The 18334-nt window shown below is 59.8% G+C and overlaps 2 protein-coding genes across 2 annotated transcripts; both read left to right on the plus strand.

Annotated features, from left to right (window-relative positions):
- The first annotated feature begins 676 nt into the window (after positions 1 to 676).
- PRKACA (protein kinase cAMP-activated catalytic subunit alpha) lies at positions 677 to 17700 on the plus strand. The gene is made up of 10 exons (XM_058525526.1): positions 677 to 830; positions 8492 to 8553; positions 9006 to 9134; positions 10893 to 10991; positions 12017 to 12099; positions 12909 to 13035; positions 13119 to 13214; positions 13311 to 13433; positions 15625 to 15789; positions 16205 to 17700. The coding sequence occupies exons 1-10, from the start codon at positions 785 to 787 to the stop codon at positions 16328 to 16330; spliced, it is 1056 nt and encodes a 351-aa protein (XP_058381509.1). The 5' UTR covers positions 677 to 784; the 3' UTR covers positions 16331 to 17700.
- Positions 4445 to 8474, plus strand: SMIM46 (small integral membrane protein 46). Its single transcript, XM_058525530.1, has one exon. It carries the CDS (start codon positions 6084 to 6086, stop codon positions 6234 to 6236), a length of 153 nt encoding a protein of 50 aa, XP_058381513.1. The 5' UTR covers positions 4445 to 6083; the 3' UTR covers positions 6237 to 8474.
- Positions 17701 to 18334: the final 634 nt, after the last annotated feature.

An 18334-nucleotide genomic window follows, 5' to 3' on the forward strand; every position in this document is an offset into this window, starting at 1 on the left:
CGACCTCTGACCCGCGGCGCCGGCCGCGCCCCTCCCCCGCTGGCAGGTGGACAGTGGCTGCGCCGGGGGGTGGGGGGGCCGCGGCGCCAACCTTGGCTGGCCGGCGGCCGCTGCCGCACTGGGCGGGGGCGGGGGACTGCGGCGCGCACGGGGCGGGCGCCCGCCGGGACCGCCCACTCGGCCTCGGAGCGCCGCGCGGCCGCCCGCCAGCCAGCCTCGGCCGCCCCGCCCGCGGCCTGGGCAGCAGGCTGCGCGTCCGCCCCGCCCTCTCACCCCGGGATTGACACTGAACGTTCTGCCAGGGGCTTGCCGGACTGGGCGCCTCCGCCAATTGGCGGCCTCGCTGGGCGGGCCCTGGGTCCTGTCGGGCACCTCAGCCAATCAGGCGCGTCGGCCCGCCCAGCTGAGGCCTCGCGAGCGCGCGAGTGGCCGGGCGTCCGCGGCGCGCGTCATGGGACCGAGAGCCTATGGCGGCGCGGGAGGGTCGCGGAGAGCCAATGGGCGGGGGCGCGGCGCCGTCAGTCAGGGCGGCCTGGACCAATGATCGGCGGGCTGCGGGGGCGTCACGGACAGCAGCAGCGGACTTGGGCTGAGGTTCCCGGGCGGGCGGGCGCGGAGGGACGCGGGCAGCAGGGGCTGGGCGGGGGTCGCGGCGCCGCAGCCAGCGCAGCCAACGCGAGCGGCCGCCGCCGCCGCTGCCGCCCAGCGCGCTCCGGGGCCGCCGGCCGCCGCCAGCACCCGCCGCGCCGCAGCTCCGGGACCGGTCCCGGCCGCCGCCGCCGCGATGGGCAACGCCGCCGCCGCCAAGAAGGGCAGCGAGCAGGAGAGCGGTGAGTACCCGGGCCGTGACCCCGATCCTGGCCCCGCGCTGCCAGCCCCCACCCTGTCCATCACCGCCTGGCCCCTCCCCCCACGCGCCCCCCCATCTCTCTCCGCTTACCCCCCAGCGCTCCTTCCTCCTGCCTGTCCAAGATTGGGGCCCAGGGCCCCCAGAAGACTCCCGTAGGAGCCCCTTTGCCGAAGGCCGCCCCCCACTGCAAAGACTGTGCCCCCCCACCCAGCTGTCACTGCCAACCATGGCACGTATGACCGCTGGGGCCTCGCATGGGAGCCTGTCACCACCCCACCCTCTCCTTTCCTGGCCCCTCTCCCCAGATTCTAACCCCCACTTCCTCACTTTTCCCACAGATGGGACCCACTGCCAGACCCCGACCCAGACATCTACCAGTCTGGGAGTGCTGTGGGGTCTGCCTCCACCCCACAGGGACCTTGGCCACTTGGTGACCACACCCCTCCCCCCTCCAGCCCCCGCCATCTTTCTCCTGCCCTTCCCCTCTTCACCTTACCACAGCCCCCCTCCAGACCCACTCTGCCCCCCTTGAGCATTTCCCAGAGCCACCTCCAGTATTGTTTTTCTCTTCTGTGTCACTTGGCATGGGGGACAGGATCTTTCTGGGTCCCTCTGCCCCTCTCTCATCCTGTCACTCTGCTTCTCTGCTTGTGCTCCCTTCTCCAAGCAAGCGTCTGTCCCTGGCTGGGGTAGCAGACTGTTTATGAACGTAGAGAACCGCATCAGTTCTTCCAAAGCCAAGTTTGAGCCGATCTTGCTGGGATTCATTGCGTCCTCCTTGCTGGAGTGGGGTGGGGGGCGGCAGCAGAGCCCCTTCCCATCTCCTGCTGTGCAGTGAGCTCTAGGATCCTTGGAGGCCCCTCAGTACATGGTTGTTTCACAACTGAGGCTCCGTCATTCACCCAGTCCCCCGGGCTTCTTCAGCCGCTCCTCGTCCGGGATGAAAAGTGGGAGATGAAGAGTGTGTTTTGCCAGACTTATTCAGCTTGAGCTGGGATGGTGAACCGGGGGACTTGGGGTGGCAGTCGGGGACAGCAGTGGGTGACATCTAATGGGTTGCTTTGCCAGGGGACAGATAGATTCTGATCACTCCCAGAGCTCAGCCAGAGAGAGGCCTGTTTCCGCCTCAGCCCCCAAATTATGTTGGCCTTTTCCAGCCAGCCAGAGAAAGAGATTCTGTGTCTGGAAATGCCTTCAGAAATGGCCTGGAGCCCCTTCCTCAGTTCCTCCAGCTCTTAAATTGTCATCACGCCAGGCCTAAAGCTGGACCTAAGCTAGGATCCCCTTCCCGTTACTCAGAAAGTCAGAGCCAGCAAGGAAGCCACGTCCAAAAACTCTCTTCCCAGTTGCTGGTCTCAGACCCCAGGATCTGAGTGTCCTGAATGCTCCCTCCCAGAAAGACCTGGGCATGAAAGCCAGGGGACTTTATTCCCATACAGATTCAAATGGCAAACCTCAGAGTCGCCAGGCAGGCATGGGGAGGCCTGATATGTCACCGATAGGCGGGGGCCGGGGAGGCCAGTGCCTGTAGCTGAGTGCTTGATGACAGAGGAGCAGGTGGGTAGTGACCAAAAAAGGTCTCAGCATGAGCTTGGAGGGGACTAGGCTGGGGGGAGGGGCTGGGCCCCCAGCAGGTGAGGCCGGCTGGGAGGTGGAAGGTAGAGGCAGGCAGCTGTATATTGCAGTGGCTCAGTTGAAAGTTGGGGAGATGACATAGTTCTGGAAAACTTTCAAGGCGTATCAGACACATGTGGTCGGGGGGGTGGAAAGCCGCACAGGGAAAAGGATCCCCAAGAAAAAGATCAGAGGCTCTGGAAGGAACCGCTAATTCTCTCAGAGCGCAGGCCGGACACCCAGGAATGGAGCATCACGATGCAATAGAGCCCATTTATCTAGGATGTGCCAGGCTAAATGGGCTCCATAGATCTGTCTGCTCCAGTGATTTCCATAACGGCCTGTTACCAGAATTTTCCAAACGAGCTGAGTTTGACATAGATGATGTCACAGAGGCAGGATTCACATCCAGATCTGCCCACCAGCCAACTTCCTGGACCCCAGAATTTCCCAGCCCAGACATTCTCAAGCCACCTCCTCCCTGATTTTTACTTTACTCACTTATGTTTTCTTAATTTAAAATGAAAACTTTGACTCACTTTTGTCCAGATGTAAACTTTGATCTGTCCTAAGCAGTAATATAAATGAAATCATGAGCTTGCTGTGCCCGCTATATTTTTTCTGATACACATTAAAATACAACGTAACTAGAAAAATTAAACATACCTAAAATCATTTCCTGCCTTGCCAGTGGGACCCATATCACCCTTCGGGAAATGCCCTAAACTGTACTTCCTTCCAGAGTCTTGCAGGGGCTCTCAGAGGAGGAAATAGGATGAGGAAGGAAGCCCTTCTTTGCTTCAAAGCGCTGATTTTCTAAGGATGGAGTTACAAAATTTGCCCTCGGAACTGGGGCCGGGCTGGGGGCACGGGCAGTAGCTAGGCCAGCCTGCAGGGGGCACCTGAATTTCATCTCCCAGACGCCAGCCCTACTGGGGTAAGGAAAATGCCCAAGCCTTACTAGGCACCAGTTAGGCATTCTGCAGCCCCCTGTGCTGCCGTCTCGGAGCCAGGGCAGGACAGCGTCGGCCCCCTCCTGAGAGGGTGGGGATCTAGAACAAGCGCTGGGGTTGAGAAGGGGGAAATCTGTACCCAAAGATGCCAAAGCCATTGGCAGGGGCCCGGGTAAGATGCTAAGAGGGTAGAGAAAAAAAGACCAAGCCCGGGCTCTGAGCAAACTGGAGGAATTGACAGAGGGCAGTGGCCCCGAGAGGCCCCTGGGACAGGCGGCCAAGTGGGGCTCAGGCCGTGGCTGGCACTGGCCAAAGGTGCCACTGGGAGTTGGCCCACGGGAGAAGGGGCAGGGCTGGTGAGAGGGAGCCCCTCGACACCCCCAGGCCCCAGGGACAAGCAGATCCAGGCTTTGATGGAGAAGTGCCCCCAGGAGGTCCCTGGACGGGAAGAATTGTCACCCGCTAACATCCTGCAGGAGTTCGCGGGGGCCGTGCGCTTTCGGTGCATTGGCGGTTGTATGGGTGCCCAAGAGGGTCCTGCTGAGGCAGCTTTTCCCTTAGCTCAGTCTGGCCTCCAGAGGCTTGAGGGTCCTTTCTGCCCCTCCCCTGCACCTCCTGGCCTCCAGTGTGAGTTTCTCTTGCTGCCACCACCCCCACAACTCCCTGGCTCCCCCTGTAGGCAGGGCTCCGGGGATGGGCAGCCAAGATAGTGCGGCAGGTCTCATGAACTTTCCCAGCCACCGTAGTCCTGGTGCTCTGAGAGGAAGACTGAGTGATGGCTTCCAACCCCAGCGATGGTGAGGCTGAGCCCCGTTGCTATAGCAACTTCCCAGGCACTCTCTGCCCCTCGAGTCAGGGAGGGGCTGCAGTAGGGTTTGGGGAGCAGGTGGAGAGGAAGAGTCTGTGGACCCCTGGCTGACCCTGGAAACCTCTCCCATACTAACAACTCGGGGTTGGCGGCCTGGGGAGGAGCAGGGGGGATGGGTGGGCCAGTTCAGACGGCGTGGCGGGGGAATGGTCCACCCAGAGTCCGGCGGTAGGGTGGTCCAGCCCAGTGTTGCGGTTCAGCTCAGAATGGTGGTGGGTTCAGCTCGGTGATGGAGTACATGACATCCTGGACGATGGTCCAGTACAGAATGGGGGTCCATCCGACTGGGGAGTGGTCCAGCCCAGTGCTGGGGTCCAGCTCAACTGGGGGATGGTCCAGCCCAGAGCAGGGGATCCAAGCTAGACTGGAGAAATCAGCTAGCCCGAAGTAGGGGTCCCAGTCCAGGCTGGGCATCCCTGTCCAGAATTCCCAGGACAACCAGATTTTGCGGGGCAGAGGGCCTGAGATTGTTGTCTGAGGGGTCTGGTGCTGGGCCCCTGCCTCCTGCTGTGGCCTTGACTTTTTTGTGTGTGTGAGGAAGATCAGCCCTGAGCTAACATCCATGCTAATCCTTCTCTTTTTTGCTGAGGAAGACCGGCTCTGAGCTAACATCTATTGCCAATCCTCCTCCTTTTTTTCCCCCCAAAGCCCCCGTAGATAGTTGTATGTCATAGTTGCACATCCTTCTAGTTGCTGTATGTGGGACGCGGCCTCAGCATGGCCGGAGAAGCGGTGCGTCGGTGCGCGCCCAGGACCTGAACCCCGGGCTGCCAGTAGCGGAGCGCGCGCACTTAACCGCTAAGCCACGGGGCCGGCCCAGTGGCCTTGGCTTTTTGAGGGGTTTCTGGGGTTCTCTCTGTGAGCCCAACTCGAATCCTGACCAAGGTGGAGGCTGCCCCCCCCACCCCCCTGTGGGAGACATGGGCGCAGGCTCCACAAGCAGCAGCCGACTGGGTTTCCCTTCCTTGTCACTTCCTGTTGTCAGCAGGGGCCACAGGTGCCAGGCACTCTGTGAGAAGCTGCCACTGACCCTCCACTTCTTTTGGGATCTGGAAAGAAGGAGGAAGATGGTCAAAGCTGCCTCCCCTCCCCCACCCCTGGGTTTAGCCTCGTTTCCGGTTTGGACTTCCATGGCCGAGAGCAGAGCCAAGCACAGGGCAAGGTTGACAGAGGCCAAGGACATCTCTGGATACTGTTCCCCTCTCCACCCCCGCACGGGAGCAAGACAAAGCCAGATGTGCCCATTTCTCTCTCGGGGTAGCAGGATTGGGGGGCTCCAGGTTCAGAGAGGACTCGGGGGAGGAGATAGGTCGGCTCTTGCCCTCCGTGCCTTTCTCTCCAGCTGCTCTTTCAGCTAATTAACGGAGCTCTGGGGCCTCCTTAGCCCCCAGGCAGCCCCTGGCTGCTGTCTGGGCCTGAGCCTTAACCCCTTCTCCTCTGCCCAGCGGGCACTGCCCTGGGCACGCAAGGCTTCCAGCACCCCTTGAGGAAGGCAGCGCCTGGCATCCCCGGAGCAGTGAAGTCCGTGGAACGGGAAGTTAGCTTTAGCACCCCACCCCCAGGGCAGGTAGGCCAGCCAGGAGGGATACCTTCAGAGAATTCTTCCCACCACCTCCTGCCAAGGAGGGCCTCTGCAAACCTTGGCCAGCCAGGAGCAGGTACCTTTAAAGGCTTCCCTGGCAACCAGCTCCTCCTCCCCGTCCCCTGAGGCCCTCCCAGGAAGCCAGCTCAGAGGCTCTGCGTATGCCTGGTTCCCCTGTAAAGGGAAGATTCGAGGGAGAGCCCAGGGCGGCCTGGGATGGATCTGGGGTCAGGCAGTGACCGGGGTGGGGAGTCGGAGACCACCTTCCAGCTGTGGCTGCAGCTGCTCCTCTGGGCCCACCTGACTATCCGTTTCCTGGGCTACCTGCGCCACGCCCTCTGGGCACCTAAGCCACAGCCAGCACCCTGAGCCTCCCTGGCCAGAGGCAGATGGGCCCCAGATCACCCGATCCCACTCCAGCCCCCACTGTACCCTCTGCCGGAAGAGGCAGGCAGCAGAGGTGAGTATGGGGGCTCCTGGCTGGGGTTCCCCCATCATCATCCCCTTTATCTGCCCACTCCTCCTGGCACTACCCTGCCCACCCCCGTGCCCCATCCTCAAATCTGGCAAGCCGATGGCACAGAGAGGACGCAGCCTGGGCCCTTCTGCACTTTGAGAGGCCAGAGAAGGACTGTGCTAGGTCCAGGGCCTGCCGTGGATCCTCTAGAGGCGCAGGCCCACCGCGTCAGGGAGAAGCAGGACGTGGCGGTTCTCAGGGACCCCCGAGAGCAAAAGGGGAGGCAGGCCTGGGCATTCTGGGTTCCTCCCAAGCCCGCTCCTCTCTGCCTTGTTGGGTGGCTGAAGGTGGAGTCCGGGGGCACCCTCGCCCCTGCCTTCATCCAGAGCTCAGTGTGGATGTTTGGAGGCCCCAGGAAGGTGCTGTGCGTCAGCCCAGATTCTGCCAGCGAAGGCACTGGATGTGGTGCTGCTGCAGGCTCAGAGCGGCCTCAGGCCCTTGGTGGCCCAGCCAGGCACCAGCCTTGACGACCCCCTCTCTGCCCAGTCCCTCTCTGTAGGGCTTTCCTGGCCAACGGTCTCCTCCATCTGCCGCTCTTGTACCCCTACAGGAGGCTCTGCTCCCCGATCGCTCAGGGAGAGCCTTGGGGATGAGAGGGGAGTGGTACCCACGAGGCCGTGTGGGATTCCTGGCGCCGCGTACGGGTGGGACAGGCAGGTGACAGGCAAGACCAAAGTACAGTGTGCAGGACTCCTCAGGGTGGCACTGTCCCAGGGACATCAGGGGTTGAGGACAGCTCTGTCTGTTGGCCACCCTGGTGCACTGCGACTGGTCGGGAGCGAAGCAGTTAATCTCGTGGGCGGTGGAGTCCGCAAACCACCTCGGGCCTGGTCAGTCTTCTCATCTGTACGCTGGGGGTGACAGCGGCCCCCGCCCATCGGGGAGGAGGGAAGCCTAGAGAGCGTTGGGCACAGGCCAGGCACACAGGGAGGGTCCCTGAACAGCGGTGGGCCTGGCCGGGGGGGGTGGGTACGAGGACAGGGCTGTCATGTAAGAATCTGTCAGGCTGCACGTTGAAGGTCTGAGCACTCGGCACATCTCTGTCTTTTATCCCTCAATTTAAAAAAGCACTTAAAAGCAGAAATAAGAGCTGATATTTCTCTGGCGCTCACCCCCTGCCGCCCACTGCCCAGTCCCCTTTGCCAAACCTGACTATTCAGTGCTCACCAGCACCTGCCCGGTCCTTACTGTTATCGTCCCCATTTGACAGATGGGAAGACTGAGGCCCAGAGAGGCAAAATCAGTCGCCTAAGGTCGCACGGCTCGTCAGGGACCAGGCTGGGTCTGAACCTGGTCACATCCCAGAGCGCTGGCCCTGGACTGCGCTGCTGGGCTGCCTCTCGGCCTTGGCAAAAATGCCTGTTTTCGAGCCTCCATTTCCTAGGGTGTGAAATGGGGAGAATGGGTAAAAGGAAAGTTGGTGAGCTAACCAAATGCGATACTGGAGACAGAGCCGCGGGCCCCGGGCCGCCGGGAAGTGCTCAGTGCTAGCGGGATGGTGATGTTCGCATTTGGGTGCTGAGGGGCCCGTGGGGGCGGGCATTGGGTGAGGCTTTCCTTGAACCAGCTCTGGAGCAGGGCCCCTCCATTGGCAGAGGCGGGAACGGGGGCAGCTGGGGGCCAAGGTGACAGCTGAGCCCCCCATGGGCGCCTGCTACCCAAGCCCCAGAGGCCTCCACCCCGGGCGGCCTCCCCCGAGAAGGGGCCGGAAGAGCAGCCAAGTCCGAGACTATAAATATCTCGGCTGGCGTCGTCCCTGGTCCTGGAATGTTGGTCAGAACTGGGGCGAGGGGGTGTGGCCTGGCCTGGGCACCACTCTCTGGCCCCCTGAGAGTGACCCCCGAGTCGCCCTGCACCCCATTTTGGACGGAGTTGAGGCTGGATCCCATCTCTCGGTAGTAAAGGCAGCCCAGGCCTCAGCCCAGAGCAGAGCCCCCCAGGCTGCCCTCAGGCTCAGCCAGGGTACCTCAAGGCCCCAGGAAAAGGTTGGTCTCTGGGGTGAGACAACTGTACCCCACTTTCCACAGATGGGTATCGCCCCAGGAGCAGCCTGGGCCCGCCCTGACCAGATGGGTCTCCATCTAACTCTCCCCTCTTTTCCTTTCAGTGAAAGAGTTCTTAGCCAAAGCCAAAGAAGATTTCCTTAAAAAATGGGAAAATCCTGCTCAGGTAAGCCCCCAGGTACAGAGCCCTGGGAGGGGTGAGCTGACGGCTCCGTGTCCCCCAACCACATCCCCCTGACACGGCTGGGATCTTAGGGCCCTGTGGAGGCCTCCAGACCTGCCCCTGTTGGCTCCCAAGACGCCCACGGGGGCGCCCAGGCGGAGGCACCCGATCACCCACTGCCAGGCTCCCCCACCCACCACCCCTTCCCACTGGCGGCCCCGGCCCCCCACGCAGCTGCCAGCAGCTCCTGGGCCCCAGGCCAGGCCCGGATCTGGCCCCTGCCACCCGCCTTGAGGAATGCGCCCTTCGCCATCTTGTTTTTCCGCCCCCTGTCCTCAGCCCCCCGCTCCCCCTTCCCCGGGGCCCCCTCTGCTGGTGGCCGAGGGGATGCCCCAGAGCTCGGCCCAGCAGGCTGCAGGCAGGGGGTCCTGACCCTCCTCCCCCTCCGCCCACAGAATACAGCCCATTTGGATCAGTTTGAACGAATCAAGACCCTTGGCACTGGCTCCTTCGGGCGGGTGATGCTGGTGAAGCACAAGGAGACTGGGAGCCACTTCGCCATGAAGATCCTCGACAAACAGAAGGTGAGCCCGTCCCGCCGCCTGGGCTGTGCCCGCCGCCCGAGCGCTCTGCCTGCCATCCCCCGCCAACTGTTTCCTGAGCCCCCATAATGTGCCAGACACGGGCCAGACGGGCACCCTGCTGCCTTCATGAGGCTCCCCCTCCAGGGTGGCCAACACCGTGAATCCAAGCCCTGTGACATGGGGTCCAACACCTACCTGTGTCGAGGAAGCCGGAAGCCTTCCTGAGGGAGGTGCCATTCACACGGACCTTTCTGTAAACATCTTGGAGAGCCCCCTGTATGCCTGGCACTGTCCAGCAGAAACGTCACACAGCCACAGACAGTCTGAGCTTTTCTAGAAGCTCCATTAAGACAGTAAAAATAAACAGGCAGAATCCATTTTAACCATGTGTTGTAATTAAGTCGTTATATCTACAATATTATCATTGCAACGTATGTAACCAATGTAAAAATAACATCAGTGAGATGTTTTCGTTCTTTTTCTCCATACCAAGTCTTCGAAATCCGGTATGTGTTTTACTTTTACAAGACATCTCCATTCAGATGTTAAATTTTCACTGGAAAGACAAAAAGTAGAGAGGTTGAAAAAGCACGTAGCCCAGGTTGTTCCGAACAGGCTTAAAAGTTGTCCAGTAACTGCATCAAGTGTCTGTTTCTATTTATTTATTTTTTTGTGTGTGGGGAAGACCAGCCCTGAGCTAACATCCATGCTAATCCTCCTCTTTTTGCTGAGGAAGACCGGCTCTGAGCTAACATCTATTGCCAATCCTCCTCCTTTTTTTCCCCCCAAAGCCCCAGTAGATAGTTGTCTGTCATAGCTGCACATCCTTCTAGTTGCTGTATGTGGGACGCAGCCTCAGCATGGCCGGAGAAGCGGTGCGTCGGTGCGCGCCCAGGACCCGAACCCGGGCCGCCGGTAGCAGAGCGCGCGCACTTAACCGCTGAGCCACGGGGCTGGCCCTCAAGTGTCTGTTTTTAAATTTTCACTGTAGATACTTAAAATTTTAAATTCAGTTCCCCAGTCGCCCCACCACGTTCCAAGTGCTAAGAAGCCATACGTGGCGAGTGTGGACTCTACCGGACAGTGCAGGTATAGACCCGAAGGGTACAGCTGTGAGCAAAGCAGAAAAGCTCTGTGCAGCTAGCAGGTCAGAGCTGACCGAGGGGCCAGGCCACCTGCGTGTGACCCTGGGCGAGTCACTTTCCCTCTCTGCGTCTGGGCTTCCAAACTGGCGTGCTCACACGCAGACCCCGAAGGGCTGTCACCTGTCACCACGGGCGAGGCCCCTGCCGGGGGCAGCTGAGGGCTGAGGAGGACCTGGCCCGGGATCCGGGCGGGTGTGGGGTGCTCAAAATGCAGGGAAGGAATTTCTAGCCCCCGCTCTTTGGGTGCTGCTCCCACCTCTCTGGTCGGTCTCAGCTCAGCTGCCCCTTCCTCCAGGAAGCTTTCTCTGACTCACCCTTCCCTCCAACTTCACCAGGCCCCTTCTGTGGCATCCACAGGCCCCCAGCTTCCCCTACCCCAGCTCTGACCCCTCTAGGCCGTGAGACCTAGTGACTCATGCGTTCTTGTCCTGAACTGCATGCCGTGTGGGGACAGGCAGCCTCTGCCTTCTCTGCGTGTCCTCAGCACCCAGCCCTTGGGGCTCCTCAGGCCGCGGCCCTCGAAGGAAGTGGCCCAGCCCCGGCAGCCCTCCTTTGGGGCGCCAGGGGAGGTGAGGACCCTTTCACACCCCCTCCCTGCCCTCCCGCCCGGCAGGTGGTGAAGCTGAAACAGATCGAGCACACCCTGAACGAGAAGCGCATCCTGCAAGCAGTCAACTTCCCGTTCCTCGTCAAACTCGAGTTCTCCTTCAAGGTGGGGTCCCAGCAGCCGGGCCGGGCCACTGCTGGGTGGTGCGGCCTCTGGGTTCCCAGAGCCGGAACTGGGGCCCAGGATAACCGGTGACTGCCAGAGAAGGCAGGCCCGCTGACCGGGTAGAGGGACCCCCCTGGGGAGGGATGCGGGGGGCAGGAGTCAGCCAGGGGCTCTGGGGGACCCAAGTCCCACTGCCGGGCTGGCCAGCGTGTAGCTCGATAACCTTGAACGAGTCACCCACCCTGGATAATATCCCTCAGAATCCCCACTTCCTTTACAGCGAGAGCCTGACACACAGCGAGGGCCGCAAACTGTGTCACACGGCCTGGGTTCAAATCCCAGCTCTCACTTCCTGGCTGTGTGACCCTGGTGAGGGACTTCACTGTCCTGAGCCTCAGTTTTCTCATCTGTAAAATGGGAATCATAACAGTCCCCACCTGCTGGGGTTGCCATGACAGTTCCAAGTACATCGTGAGCACCCTGCATGGGCTATTTTGGGTGCCATCCTAAGCCGTCACCACGAGAGCCAGGAATGGCCACTCAGGGCCTGCTACCCAAGCAGTGGCAAGGGCCCCACACTTGGTTCAAGGCTCTGTGGCTGCTGTCTTGAAATTCATAATCATTTTTTAACAAGGGGCCTCAAACTTTTATTTTGGGGGAGGGCCCACAAATTCTATAGCCCATCCTGGTTCCATTTTACAGATGACAAAACTGTGGCCCCAAGAGCCTTGCTTAAGACAGACATGAGCTGCCATAGAGTCCTGTCTCCAGCCTAGGCAGGCTGGCTGCTTATAGCATGCTCTCCCCCCATGAGCAGGAAAACAGCTGCCCCTCCTTCCTCACGGGCATGAGGCAATGAGACAGCAGCGCAGGGAGCACCTGGCGCTCGGAAGGTGCTCCGCTCTATGCGGGAACCAAGAGTGTTGTCCCTTTATTCCTGAACACCTGCCGGGCAAGGACCCCCGGGCTTCAGGCAGGCGCAGGGTTCAGGGAGCAGGGCCCTGACCAGCCGCTGCTCCCCACAGGACAACTCAAATTTATACATGATCATGGAGTACGTGCCTGGCGGGGAGATGTTCTCACACCTGCGGCGGATCGGGAGGTTCAGGTGAGCTGGCGCCCGCCACACCAGGCGGGGGGTCCACAGGTGTCGTCGCCTAACCAAGCCAGCTAGGGACGGAAGGGCCTCTCCAGGTCCCTGCTGCTTCCTGTTCCCCCTGAGCTGAGGAATGTGCCATGTGTCAATCACCACAAATCAAAACAAACGTGGGGACTTGGGTGTCACCATTTAGGTTGGCGATGTTATGCAGTTTTTAAATTTACGCTATTTTATTTATTTATATAGATGTCACTTTCCATACAACAAAATGCACAGGTCTTCAGTGTTCCATTCCATGAACTTTGACATCTGCATATACGTGTTGTAACCACCACCCAAAACACCACACAGAGCATTTCCATCACCCCAAGATTCCCTCGAACGCCTTTCTTGGCAAACCACCGCCCCAACAAGGGCAACTGTCCTTCCTGGTTTCAAACACCACAAATGTGTTTGGTCTGAGTTTGGACTTGATATAAATGGAATCACACTGCTCATCCTCCTTTGTCCCTGTCTCCTCCTGCGTCACCTGATGGTTTGGCGATCTGGCCCCGTTGTTGAGTGTGTTCATCGTTAGTGCCGGTGGCCGGGGGACGACTCCACTGTATGGACCATCACACTCTGCGATCCCGTTCCTCTGCTCCTGGATGTCGGGGCTCTTTCCCGTTTGGGGCTGTAGATGAATAAGTCTCTGCTGCTGCATTCGCGATGGCTGGGCTGGCTGTGTCTCCCTCTAGAGGCCTGCTGGCTCACCGGGGGGCGGGCGGGTCCCACTGGGCACGGCCGCCGCGTCACCCGTGCCCTCGGCTTGTCCTCAGCGAGCCACATGCCCGCTTCTACGCGGCCCAGATCGTGCTGACCTTCGAGTACCTGCACTCGCTCGACCTCATCTACCGGGATCTGAAGCCGGAGAACCTGCTCATCGACCAGCAGGGCTACATTCAGGTGCCCGGGCGGGGGAGGGGCAGCCCCACGGGCGCAGCCTGGACCCCGCCCTCCCGGCCAACTGCCCGTTCTTGTGCCCACAGGTGACGGACTTCGGTTTTGCCAAGCGCGTGAAAGGCCGCACCTGGACCTTGTGTGGGACCCCCGAGTACCTGGCCCCAGAAATCATCCTGAGCAAAGTAGGCACTTCCCCACCCCTCCACCGCGCTGAGGCCCGCTCCCCCGCACCCCATCCTCACCCTCCTCCCTCACCCGCATCCCCCCTCTCGCTGCAGGGCTACAACAAGGCTGTGGACTGGTGGGCCTTGGGGGTTCTCATCTACGAGATGGCCGCTGGCTACCCGCCCTTCTTTGCCGACCAGCCCATCCAGATCTACGAGAAGATTGTCTCTGGGAAGGTGAGGCCCAGATGCGGGGGCACAGCCCCGGGACAGACCTTTCCCCGCCCGTCCTGCTCACCGCGGAGCCCTGCTCATTGTCAGAACAATCTAGAAGTTCATTAAGTCAGGCCAGGCGGTGAAGCCGGGCGTACCGGCCACACTCACAGAGGCCAACACCTTGCACAGCCTCGCTGCCTAGTCCTGGACCCCCGTGCCAAAATCTCAAGAGCTTCCAGAACCCCAGGCCTCACCCAGACTCCTGCCCTGCCCAACAGGAGGCTCTTCTCGCCTCCAGTCGTCCCCCCGGTATGAGTTTTCACAAGTTTTGCACCAGAAAAGCGAATGTGTCAGGTTTCCAGGTGCCGCCCCAGAGCCCTGGGGAGTCACTGAGGGTGTGCGGGCCATGCCTCCTGTCCCAAGTGCAGCCCTCCTCACCCTGAGGGCTCGGGGCAGGGGTGGCGCATCTCCCGAGCTGAGTGCTCACCGCCCTGATGCCCGCCCTGTCATACCCGGCACCCCGAGGGGCGCAGAGGGGACGTGTCAGCTCCGAGGTCACACCGCAGCACCGTCCAAGGTTCTGAGAGAGACTGGAACTCCACCTCTGCTCACCCACTGCACCAGAGGATCCAATCGTCCCTCCCCCTGGTCCAGGAAATGGTGGGAGCAGCTCCCCGCTCAGCCTGGTGGGCCAGCCTGGCTCCACATCCCAGCTTGGCCCCCATGGGCTTTTTTTTTTTTTTTTTTTTTGGTGAGGAAGACTGGCCCTGGGCTAACATCCGTGTCCATTTTCCTCTACTTTATATGGACGCCGCCACAGCATGGCTTGATGAGCTGTGTGTTGATGCGCGCCCGGCATCCAAACCTGCGAATCCTGGGCCACCACAGCGGAGCTCGCGCACTTAACTGGTGTGCCACCGGGCTGGCTCCCCACCTTGGCTTTGGAGCCTCGGGCAAGTGCCTGCACCCCTCTGAGCCTCATCTTACCCATCTGAGGACCAGGGAACCAGCCTTCTGCCCTTCAGAGAGGTGGAGAGAAATCACCAACTGCAAAGTGGGGTCACTAAAAAGGGCAAGATGAGGTGACTGCCACCAGGCAGAAGAGAAATTGCCAAGAAAATGGCCCAAGTGGGAAAAAAAAGCCCTAGAAGGTTCCAAGAGAGAAGAGGAGAAGATGAACATAACTCCCTTCTTTGTTGCCTTTTACAGTTCCCACAACCCTCAGCAGCATTATCTTCCTCGTGCAACCCTGGGATTTCTGCCCCATGCCAGAGAGGCAGGCACAGGCCCAGAAACGTTAAGGGCCGTGGCCAAGGTCACACAGCTTGTTAAGAGGCAGAGCACTGTTGGAAGTGGGTTCTTGTGGCTGTAAATCTAGCGACTACTTGCACACAAGGCTGTGGGCTCAGACGTTTGGGGAAAGTCTCTGCAAGTGTGGAACTGAGCCTTAAAGAACAGAAGAGCCTTAGCTATGCAGAGAGAGAGAGAGAAACGGAAGCATGAATATTTCAGAAGTCCCCAGACCCCAGCAGAGCCACCTTCGGAAGCAGTGGCTAGGAGTGAAAGACCCAAGCTGGACCCACCCTGTCCCACTCCTCTGCGTGACCTTGGGCAAGCCCTTTAACCCTGCCAAGCTTCAGTTTCTCCTTCTCTAAAATGGAAACCATCACAGCACTTACCTTAGAGCAGAGGTTCTCAAAGTGGCCCCTCTCCAGCAGCATCAGCATGGCCTGGGAACTGGCTAGAAATGCAGGTTCTCAGGCCCCACCTAGACCTCCAGAATCAGAAACTCCAGTGAGACTTTTTTTTTTTTTTTTTTTTTTTGCTGAGGAAGATTCTCCCTCTTGGCATCTCCTCTTGGCAACATCTGTTGCCAATCCTCCTCTTTTTTTACTTGAGGAAGATTGTCCCTGAGCTAACATTTGTGCTGGTCTTCCTCTATTTTGTATGTGGGACACCACCACAGAATGGGTGACGAGTGGTGTAGCTCCAGGCCTGGGATTCGAACCTGCGAACTGCAGGCCACTGAAGCAGAGCGTGCTGAATTTAACCACTACGCCACCGGGCCAGCCCCTCCAGTGGGATTTAGTGAGATTCCAATGCACACTCAAGTTTGGGGTCCTCCGCCCGATAGGACTGTTGGATGGGCAAGGCACTGTTCTGGGCTCCCCAAGCTGCAGACCAGTTCCCCACCCTGTGTTCCCCTCTCCAGGTGCGATTCCCGTCCCACTTCAGCTCTGACCTGAAAGATCTGCTGCGGAACCTCCTGCAGGTGGACCTCACCAAGCGCTTCGGGAACCTCAAGAACGGGGTCAATGACATCAAGAACCACAAGTGGTTTGCCACGACTGACTGGATCGCCATCTACCAGAGGAAGGTGGGCCCCCTCCCCTCCCCAGGGGCGCTGAGGGTTCTAGGGGGATGCTCAGGGCCAGGGAGGGCTGCCAACGGAGAGATGGAAAGCGAAGAAGAATTTGAAAATCAGCCACAGGCTCTGGGTCAGTCTAGATGAGGCAGCTTAGAGCCATGGATGTCTAGAAATAGAATTATGGAGTCATTTGGCCGCTCTGTGATCTTGAGCAGGGAGACACCCCTCTCTGGAAAGTAATTCCCCCCTTGGTGAGTTGGCTATAAGAAGATTCTTGGGTTTTTAAGGTGAGTCCATACCCTATTGCTAAACTCAGGTCTGGGTCAGAGTAAGTTGTCCCATGAATGTTAGGCCATTCGCATTTATTGTTGTAACAGTGATTATGTTGACTGCTGAGGCCTGAGTGGTTCTTGACCCTCTCTAGGTGGAAGCTCCCTTCATACCAAAGTTTAAAGGCCCTGGGGACACGAGTAACTTTGACGACTATGAGGAGGAAGAGATCCGAGTCTCCATCAATGAGAAGTGTGGCAAGGAGTTTTCTGAGTTTTAGGGGTGTGCCTGTGCCCCCATGGGTTTTCATTCTTTTTTTTTTTTTTTTGGTCAGGGGTGGGAGGGTGGGAGGGTTGGATTGAACAGCCAGAGGGCCCCAGAGTTCCTTGCATCTAATTTCACCCCCACCCCACCCTCCAGGGTAGGGGGAGCAGGAAGCCCAGATATTCGGAGGGACAGAAACACCAGCTGCTCCCCCTCACCCCCTTTGCCCTCCTGCCCCCCACCGCTTCTGCCTTCCTCTTCCCCCACGGCCCCTCACCCTAGCCCACCTCTGCCTGTTTTAAACGAGTTTCTCAGTTCCAGTGAGACCAGGTCTTGCTGGTGTATCCAGGGACAGGGTGTGGAAAGAGGGGCCCACACTTAACTCCAGCCCACCCCAAACCATAGGCACCACTCGCTAAGGGTGAATGAATGAAAGTCCAACCTTCCCTTCAGAGCAATCCCGCCTGGGAAGGAGAGATTTTAGTGATGTGTTCAGTGGGCTGCTTGCTAGAATTTTTTTTAAAAAACAATTTACAATCTTATTTAAGTTCCACCAGTGCCTCCCTCTCTCCTTCCTCTACCCCCATCCCTCTCATGCTCCCCTCCCCCAAATCCATTTTAACAAGGCTGGGAAGCAAACTGACTTTGTAAAGGAAGGAGCTGGGGTTGGAACCTCTGCCCCAAGCTGCTAATCTCTCCTGCCCCCTGCCCCCCAGGGGTCCCCTGCCAAGCCTGGAAGGGTCTCAGCCCCTTTAGGAAGCCCTTACCCATTCCTGCCCCAATAGACCTTTCTTCACCCTTGGGCTTCAGGACCCAGACAAAGCAGCTGCCCCTCTCCCTGCCAAAGAGGAGCCATCCCCCATAAAGACAGGGGGAGCCCCAGGCCCAGGATCTTTCCTCCCAGCAGCACTCCCCCCAACTCCTTAATTTTAGTCTCAGCTAGATTTTAATGCCCAGCCTCCTCTCAACTCAGGAGGGAAGGCAGCTTCCCCCTCCAAAAAGATGCAAAGCCCCCCTCCCCTCCTGGCCCAGGTTCAAGGCCAGGTTGCTGGGGAGGGGCTGCCTGTTTTATTCACCCAGCAGCCTCCGCTCCCACCATCCCGGGCGCTCCTCCTCTGCTTAGCTGTCAGCTGTCCATCACCCCTCCCCCCCATTTGTGCTTTTTTTTTCTCTTAATAGAAAAGTGGAGAGCCACCCCATTCATCCCCATATTTGTCCCTCTCATAACTCCTCCCTATCCTAGGGGGAGCTCTCAGGCCTGGGGTGGGGCCCCGGGTGGGCGCGGGGGCGATTCAACCTGTGTGCTGCGAAGGACGCGACTTCCTCTTGAACAGTGTGCTGTTGTAAACATATTTGAAAACTATTACCAATAAAGTTTTGTTTAAAAAAAAAGTGTCGCTGGTGTTCGCGACTTCGGTCACCCACCCACACACCCCCAGGGGGTTGGAAAGGGAATTTCGGACCCCAGCGTCCACGCTGCTCAGGACCCGGCCTGGAGTCTTTCTAAAACCGGGTTTAGCTGGAATTCCGCCACTTCCCCCCCACTCCCGCCCCGCAGAAGGGGGCGCCAAGCTGCCCTTTGACCCCGGATTCGGGGCCCCACATCTGCGGCGCGCCCCTCTGCTTCCAGCCCCCAGCCGAGAGGGCGCTCTAGGGAGACCTAGGGCCGGCGCGCGGGGAGGCCGAGGTGGGTAAGGGGTGGGAGAGACAGTGCGCGCCCCCCTCCCCGCATCCTCGGCGCGGAGCGCGGAGCCAAGCGCGCCCGAGAGGCGCGGGGGCGGCGGCGGCCCAAGGGTCCCCGCGGCGCCCGGCGAGCGCGGCGGCCCGGCCCGCGGGCGGCGAGTTCCCGGTAAGTGCGGTCCCGAGAGCGGAGCGCGCCGGGGAGGCGTGGAGAGGGGGGCTGGGCGCCGGGGACGTCTGGGTCCCGCGCCCAATGGCTGGAGGGCGGCCGAGCGCCGCCCGCCCGCCCCGCCCGCCCCCTCTCCCTTCCCCCCTGCGTTCCCCTCCCCCTCCCCCGCCC

This window comes from Diceros bicornis, chromosome 30 (genome assembly GCF_020826845.1).
Source record: "Diceros bicornis minor isolate mBicDic1 chromosome 30, mDicBic1.mat.cur, whole genome shotgun sequence".
Taxonomy (NCBI): Eukaryota; Metazoa; Chordata; class Mammalia; order Perissodactyla; family Rhinocerotidae; genus Diceros; species Diceros bicornis.

Bases quoted from the DNA above. Each gene is read 5' to 3' on its own strand.
- PRKACA (XM_058525526.1), top strand. From the start codon at position 785: ATGGGCAACGCCGCCGCCGCCAAGAAGGGCAGCGAGCAGGAGAGCG. The intron at 9,135-10,892 runs GTGAGCCCGTCC...CCCGCCCGGCAG, and splicing joins AGATCCTCGACAAACAGAAG to GTGGTGAAGCTGAAACAGAT. The intron at 12,100-12,908 runs GTGAGCTGGCGC...GCTTGTCCTCAG, and splicing joins CGGCGGATCGGGAGGTTCAG to CGAGCCACATGCCCGCTTCT.
- SMIM46 (XM_058525530.1), top strand. From the start codon at position 6,084: ATGGATCTGGGGTCAGGCAGTGACCGGGGTGGGGAGTCGGAGACCACC.